We start from the raw sequence: 8,749 nt of genomic DNA on the forward strand, positions 1-8,749 counted from the left end.
TTTATTCCTCTCCTCTCCTCCTTCTACTAACTACAACTACTGCTCTTGCACAACAACAACAACTACTACTTCTACTACAACAAGTAAGTAAACTTTATTTGGTTAACCAGTGTATTGGAATTGATCGCATTTGAATTATCCATACTGTGATTAAAATAACAAAAAAGAGAATACAGATTCCTCAAAAAATATTTTTGATTTATCCAAAATTTTTGACCTAGCCATTTTTGGTTTAACTTTAACTGTTGTTCCCTGTAGTACTAGTAGTAAAAGCTAAATCTACTGTTTATATTTTATTATTTGCTAGCATTGCCATTTACCTACTTGTGTATGTGGAGTGTCCTTCTCCACTGCTTTTCAATGGTGAGACTAGACATGCCGAGAGTTTTGACCCGGTCCCACACTGTGTAGAACAGTGAAATGATGGTAACTTTTGTTTCTGGTCAGCTTTGCCGCAGTGCCGGATATCTAGATGAAATAAGACAATGGATCCGAATAAAGCTTCTATTTCAATATTGAATGCAGCAAGGGGAAAAATGAATTGTATTTGAATTTTTTTTTTTTTTTTTTTTTAAGCGCTTTGAGGTTTCAACGAAAGGCATAATATAAATATACTTATTATTATTATTATTATTATTAATCTTAGTTTTCTGAGGTTATATGATCAGAGAGATGAATGGCGTACCATGATCACCGATGTCAGGCACAGACTTGGTACTTGAAGAAGAAGTGTTCACATATCTAAGGTACACAACCAGTGACAAACACAGTCCCTATTACTATTATTATTATTATTATTATTATTATTATTATTATTAATTATTAATTTATTATTATTATTATTATTATTATTTATTATTATTATTATTATTATTACTACTACTACTACTATTATTATTCATTATTATTATTATTATTATTATTATTATTATTATTATTATTATTATTATTTATTATATTATCATTATTATTATTATCATTATTCCATTTTATTCATTACCGTGCAATAACAAATTAAGTGTCAAGAGATTAGATCTGTATCAATACATGGATGGCAAGCAAAAGCGTCACTTTCTTTCAGCATGGCACATTAAACATTTCTGGTTAACTGTAGATACGGAACACAATTTTTACATTCAAATTCAAAGAGATTAGAATCATAAAATTTTTCACTTTTATAAAAGTTTGAGTTAAGAAATATCCTTCATTTTCCTTAACACAAAATATACATTTGACGACCATAATTTAATGAATTAGACTTCAATTCAATTGTAAGCATGTGGTTTACACCAATATAAAAACCATGTTGAGTCGATGGGTCACAAATATTTTTGAACAGCCCCATGCTCAATTTTCCTTAGTTACCCCGCTGGGTACAGCGATGTGTTTTTTTTTTTCGAGATTCCACCAAAACTATGGAAATTTGTTATATATCCCGTGTTTGTGTGTGCCTTTGAGATGTGGGTTATACAGAAGAATTCTGAGAGTACCATGGACCATAAAGAAATCAAACATTCTGGTTCTTATTGATGCAGGCCAAATGTCGAGAAAACTGTTGGCAGAAGTTAAAATGAGAAAACTGACTTATTATGTACATATTCAGAGACACAATACCATCCAAAAATCAGTGCTAGAAGGAAAGGCATGGGGCAAACCAAGGAAGTCCTGGATAGGAAATGTGGAGGCAACAACTGGCAAAAAGATGATCAACTGCTTGGTAATGGCCCTTGAGTGTGAAGAATGGCGTTCCGTAATATTCAACCTCTGTAGGGAGACGGAACTTCTGTAAGGTATCCGTGTTTTATGTGAAAATCAAATTGAAAAAAGATTGGGACAGATACAAAGAATAAAAAGGAAAATGAAAGGGACTAAAGAAATAGTTGGGTAAAGATGAAGGTTTGTAACATGCAAGTTGTATGTGGGTTGAAGTGAACCTGAAAACAAATCGTACCTTTTTTATCAAGACAAAAAACAGCAGCAATACAAATTGAGCTTCTTTATGAAGCCAGAGTTTTATACCTGTCACTGAATCACCTGGTGAAAATGGTCACATGTAACAGAATAACTGACCTATCACATCAACTGATTTTATGGCAGGGTGGAATAGGAAGTGATTCGGTAGCTAGATCATTTAAATATGGTGGAAAGTATTTGGCAATAGACTAGTATCCTATCTAAAGGATAGCAAGTAATTGCTATTGTACATTGCAAGATAAAAGAAACTGGGATAAACTTCAGCTCCATGGGTCAAAAGCTCAGGACTAGTTTTTTAAAACTCAATTCTCATATTCTTGGCTAAAAAATTAAAGTTTTCAGCATCTTAATCACCCATATCAGTTTTGAGTTGATAAGTAATTAAACATAAAGAAAAGCCATTTACTGAAGATATGTGTTCGGAATAATTATAATACATCATATCGACAGTATTTGCCGAAAAAAATCATTCCTTTTACTCTTATTTTGTGAGTTTCCATTATGATATTATGCTTGTTTACCTTATGCATTCCATCAAGAATGATGTCGTCTCTATCATTGATAGATAGGTCAAGTTTCCATCGTGATGTCAAAGCTCTGACAACCAGTTCCAGATTTTTTCTTCGGTCATAGCGAGATCTGTCCGTCAAAAACGATAAATTCAAATTTCCCATGTCGTGGTAAACAGTTCCGCCTCCGCTTGATCTGCAATTCAAGAAAAAAAAAATCATGAGATATTAGGATAGTAATGATAAAAGGCTCGTTTCGTTTCGAGGTCCAGTGATAGGAGACTCAGCTTACAAACTGTAGTTCAATGGTTTGAATCCTGTGGTGGGCAAATGCAAAGTTGATTTCTTTGAAAAGGTTCTTCACTCATACTTTTTCACCATACTCGGATATACAAAGATGATGATGATATTAATAATAATAAGAGTAATAATAATAATAATAATAATAATAATAATAATAATAAATAATAATATAATAATAATAATAATAATAATAATATAATAAATAATAATAATAATAATAATAATAATAATAATAATAATAATAATAATAACAATAATAATGATAATAATAATATAAAATTGATGTTCAGTTTAATCAACCTAATCATCTTCAAAGCTTACAATATACATGAAGATAATAATAATAGTTTTCAAATAATAAAAAAATAGATACATTGCTAACATAGTAAATATCTCTCAAAAGACTAAAAGAACACAAACAAAAAACAACAAAAATAAAAAAAAAACAAATTAGAAACCTTCGAGCAAGTTGGATAGCCTTTTCTTCCAGTAAGGGAACATTTGCTTCTATCCAGGGGTTTTGGTGTTTGCCAATGACAACACATGGATTGCTTCGCCAAACCAACAACACATCAGTTTGTGATAGGTCACAGCACTCATAAATCCACTCCTCCAAAGCTAGATTTTCAAAGATGTTATTTGATAGAGAACGATATACAATTTTGTTTGCTGCATGCTGTGCCTCAGTTGAAATCATGGGATAGTACCCCAACGTATCCGAAACCAGCTTTAAGCTTTTTCTACACAATAAAGGCATCAGTGTCTTATGCACAGAACAGAAAATCCTTCTCTTGAAAGGGAAAGCCATGATCTAAAAAAAAGAACAAAAACAATAAATAAATTTTGAAAATAAAATACAAAGCAGCAACGAAAATCTCGAACACAAAAAATCTCAATTCCCTGTTTTAATCTATTTTCACAGTACTGGCAAGACGAATTTCTCGAACTGTATAAGAGGCAGACATGGACTTAAATAAATTGGACCTTCACTTTCGAGTTCTTTGTGTGTCTGAGTGGAGGGAGGGGGTGTGAGAAGTATGTTTGACCAGTGTTTTATGCATGTTATACTTCACCCTATCTAATGTGTACTAGTATCAGTGGGAGACTAGCGAGGCAGTGACGACATAGCCTATTACTGTTATGTATTAAAATACAAAATGTGATTGGGGTTGGGGAAGGTGGGTTGAGAAGATATACGCAAGAGAGATAAGCAAGGAGGGCTAGTAACTAGTAATTCAATTCATTCATTCATCCCATGATCTGATTGATTGTCAGGGGGATACATGGGGTACAGCTCTCACCACTTTCAGCCATTCTTCTCTATTGTTGGCCTTCTCCAATAGTTTCTTCCATCTTCATTCCTTGATATTATTGTCCATCCAAACTTTCCTTTGTCTTCATCTTCTTCTTCCTCATTCAAGGGTGCCCTTCATCAACGTTCTGCACAAACCTTCATGCCTCACATTGTGACCAAATCATGACAGTTTCCTCCTTCTAACTATGGCGATGATCAAGTGTTATGATTCTGTCTTCCATGTATCCTTTCGGTGGACTTGTATAGCTCGGTAATTAGATAGTTGATTTGTAGATAAAGACGTCAAGTACTTAGTGTGTAATCAACAATGCTTTGTCATTTATTATATAACACCAAAAGGGGAACATTATTCCACCTGTTATTGAATGAAACAAGACTGACTTAATGCTAAACATCCTTATAATGAAACCTTACTGAAACCACCCCCAACCCCTCACATTCTTCATATTCTTTGTAAAATACTCCACACGGAAATCACGAACAAATAGGCCTGGTCCCAACTTGTTTAAAATTTCTGTGCTACACTGTAAATAAAATTCCCTTTATTTATCCCAAAAGGAAAATTTGTCTTTGGAGTCTATTCCAAGGTAAGACTGGAAAAACCCAGGCATCAGCCGCAGTGCAGTGCCGCAAAATGAGCTAGGGCGAGTTGACTTGCTCCATATCACGCAGTTCAATGGGTTATAAAAAAATAAAGTTATAAATCATTACAAGGTTGAAATATATAAATTTAATTTCAAATTTTTAAAATAGGTCAACACGTCAATACTAAATCGAAAATACATCAATTGACCTGATACAGACAAGCTCTCAATAAAGTTGAGAGGAGCAAAGTATTCATAAAAGCCTCACATTTTTTATTCCATTAAAATTAAAATGAGTGATTTTCTTTTTGCACATAACACATTAAAATAAAGCAGATGTGAACGCAGAAAAATCAACCTTGTCAAGATCAATTAAAAGATGGACAATAAATATTTTAAAGAAAACTTTGGATTTTAAACAGATTTGACAAAGTTGTCTGAGTCTCAGTGATTGAATCTCATATGAAACTAGGGGCAATTAAATTATTTTGGAAAGGCGGTATACCATTTCGAACCCAATCCAGAATCACAAGAAGGCAGTGTTCCTGTCTGTCATATTTCAGTACCATCAGTTGTACATGCAAAGCTTTTTGCTAGAGTTCAAGAAGATTTTAATTTTAATTGTTGAAATATGGTTTTATCATTTCACGTATTTGTTTGTGTGTGTGTGTGTGTGTTTGATTTCCTGCTCCTGTGAATGTGATTCTTTGTCTTGGACATCTGAAACCTGTTTTCAATTTTATTTAACTGTTTTGTGTTGTTTTGTATTATTGTTTTTTTTTTTTTTGTTTTTCTTTTTTGCCTATTGGAATGTTTCTGTTTTTTGTTTTTTTTTTGTTTGGAAATTAGACAATGACTTAAAAAAAATATTATTATAACATTCATGTACAAGCAAACATACACAACACATACACATAGATACATACACATACACACACACACACACACACACACACACAAACACACACACATAAACAAATACGCGAAACGATAACAAAATCATATTTCAATAATTTAAATTGTCTTGAACTCAAGCAAAAAGGGAAGGGCTTCCGTAGTTTCACAGCAAGCCTATAGAGGAGATTTAAAAAAATATATTATGGGGGGATGATTGATCCAGAGACCAGAGGCAGAGGCCGATGGTCCAATGCCAATGAGGGTGCTGACAGCTCAATTGGTAGCGCGTTCGTTTCACATGTAAAGGCAAAGAGATCAAGACCGATCTCTGGTGGTTTCAGTTGAGCTGGTGCCCCCCCCCTTTTTTTTTTTTTGTTCTCCTTGTCCATTTCCATCCACATTGATTGGATAGCTGAGTCTGTTAGATCTGGCAGAAAGTACATTGAATCATTGAAATTGAATTGCGATTGAGTCTTGAACTTGAAATTTGAACTAGATGAAAATGATTAGAGTCTGATTCAGATGAGTCAGAGTCATATGTCATTTGCTGGCAAGGCAATAGCAATGGAATGGGCAAAACACACGCATATCAATAATAATAAAAATAAAACGATAATAAACAATACTGAAAAACAAAATTCAACATCACTGAATTACAACTAGCTATCTACTATTTTGTTCTGCACGAGAACTATCCTGGTGACTTAAATGCCAAAAGATCAGTTCTTCACGTGCCGTAACCCCATGCATCTTAATTCCATAATAATTACAATTCTACAACATCAAACCATATTATCTTAACACGAACAACAAAGTCAACAAAGACAAAAACACAAAAATAAGGTTGAAGAACCCTACTTTTACTTTCGATTTTATACTAAGATTGCCTTTTACTTTCTTTTTAATTACAGACACTTCGCCGCAGCTTCAGTGACTCAATGTAGAAAATATAAACGATAGACATAATCATGATTTTAAAACTTCGATTTAGTAATGACGTGATCTTTAATGCTTAAATTATTCAATGGCAAAAGTGACACAGTCCTTTCATAGTAAAAGTCAGGCCTTAAAAGTATTTAATTTTCGTTTAGATAAGTTATCAATTCATGTTTATAAATGTTCTCTTTTTAATCACTTCAAATTGATCAATCAAATCGATGGGTAAAGATATTGATATGACCATTGCCGCAGTTCATTTTCTTCTGCTAATACATCATTTCTTCTTGGGGCAATTAACATTTTTTGGATAGGTAATGCGTGTAATATTTAACAGTTTTATTCCTTTTAAGTCAGGGTGAATTAAGAGTTAAAGTGAAAGCAGTATCGATATATTTTGGTATTCATACTCCGATTCGATTCCCTTGTCAATCCGTCAGTCACATGATCAGCGAAGAAAAACATGGTGAGTCCTATTTTTTTGTTTTCGTTCTGCATATTTCATGATTTTTCTGATTTACATTGTACTCCTTTCGTTTTTGTCCTTACGTGTGAGTAGTTGTCAATATTTGTGTGTGCCGCCTACCACACAGATTGGGTTCTATTCTCGGTACCGGCTGTTACAATATATTATAGTAATAATATAGGCGTGTGTAATGTGTACAAATCGGGTCCAGTCAGTCAGTCAGGGCAGTCACGTTCACGATTCACAACCTACAATTTGCACTTGGCACTGACAACTGAATGAAGTCACGATACAGACACGGACATACAAACAAGTGTCCGTTCTACACATTCTGGAATTGAGGGATCTTTGCAATTTGTAACAATCTGGTGTTGCCAGTTGTAGTTGTAAATTAATCTGCTGACGTTTGCTTCAATTCAATTAGGGCTTGGGATTTGATGTTTTTGTTTTTTCATTGATTGCCAATTTCTCAGTGAATACACATCAATCAACAAGAGTACTAAATATTAATACCAATAATTATAATGTCTTGGCACAGAGAAGTTGTGATACTCTCCTTTCATCATAGACATTAACAATTAGAGAAGTTATTCATTCAGTAATGAATCAATGAAGATTTAAAACTAAAACTAAAACGTGTGCTGTTATACTACTGTTGTTAGTTCACTTTTACTGAGTTACTGTTATTAGTGTTAACAGGAAGAGGAAAACAAAGAAAATAGAGAGCTCAACTCTATTTCATCAAATAATCAGGAATCCCGATAAAGTGATTTAACATGGGCACATTCATCCTTTTCTTCTTTTTTTTTTTTTTTGAAAATTGATTGAAGTGAATAACATTAAGTTGATTCCACTTTTTGGTCTCAAATTCCTCTTTATGTATTTCAATTCCTCTTTGGTGCTATTGGGGATAGGAGCCTCTGCTCCTGTTTCACGAACTGTACTGTCTACATATGTGTAGTCGTTTACATCATGAACTGGAGATCGCGGAGGTGTGTGTGTTGGACCCGCGATCTCTAGTAGTCGGTGAGAGAGAGAGCTCTAGTAATGAATGACCAGAGTTGGATACTATTTTTTGGGGGATCGTGGATAGCTCATACGGTAGAGTCATGCTTCTCATCGGCCAGGCAGAGTTGTCGTACCAATAACGTCATGGGTTCAAACCCCCATCGCCGCTGCGAAAATTTTTTATTCTCTATTGTCTTCTGGCACTTTTCTGCTCCCTTCATCTCTTGTTGTTGCCTGCTCCTCTCACTTTTCTGAACTGGAGATCCTGACATGTGGATTGGAGTTTGGTGCTGGTTGTTAATTTTTGTGTCATCACCTTGTCTTTTCAACATTTATTTCGAGACCAGCCATTTTGGCTGTTTTCTGTCCACTTTAAATTGCATGTCTTGAATGCGAACGGATCACTAAAGCAGTGTCATGTGCAAACTCTAAATCTTCCAACGTTTTGCAGAAGTTCCATTGTATTCCATTGCTCTGGGTTTGCAAATGCTTCCCTTGTCATCCTAGTCAAGCAAATCTTCATCGCTACAACTACTTTTAAACCCCTACCTCCGCCCCACATGATCATGAGATATACTACTACTACTACTACAACTGTCGTCAAGACTTCATCATCGCTTCCACAGCTACCTCAAGCACCATCACGTTGTTTTCACTACCACTACTACTACAACCACCACCACATCATTTTCACTACCACTACTTCTACAACCACCACCACATCATTTTCACTACCACTACTTCTACAACCACCACC

General features: G+C 34.3%; 1 protein-coding gene across 1 annotated transcript; it reads right to left on the bottom strand.

Annotated features, from left to right (window-relative positions):
• Positions 1–402: 402 nt before the first annotated feature.
• Positions 403–6,410, bottom strand: LOC144961350 (lipoyl amidotransferase LIPT1, mitochondrial-like; the record flags this gene model as incomplete). The annotated part of the gene is made up of 4 exons (XM_078894582.1): positions 6,391–6,410; positions 3,245–3,597; positions 2,496–2,679; positions 403–468 (listed from the first exon to the last, which is right to left on the bottom strand). Coding segments are annotated over exons 2-4 (600 nt in total), but the record flags the coding sequence as incomplete, so codon positions are not given.
• Positions 6,411–8,749: the final 2,339 nt, after the last annotated feature.

The sequence above is a fragment of the Berghia stephanieae genome, unplaced genomic scaffold (genome assembly GCF_034508935.2).
Source record: "Berghia stephanieae isolate SIO BIC M18660-M18661 unplaced genomic scaffold, UCSD_Bste_1.3 scaffold2233, whole genome shotgun sequence".
Taxonomy (NCBI): domain Eukaryota; kingdom Metazoa; phylum Mollusca; class Gastropoda; order Nudibranchia; family Aeolidiidae; genus Berghia; species Berghia stephanieae.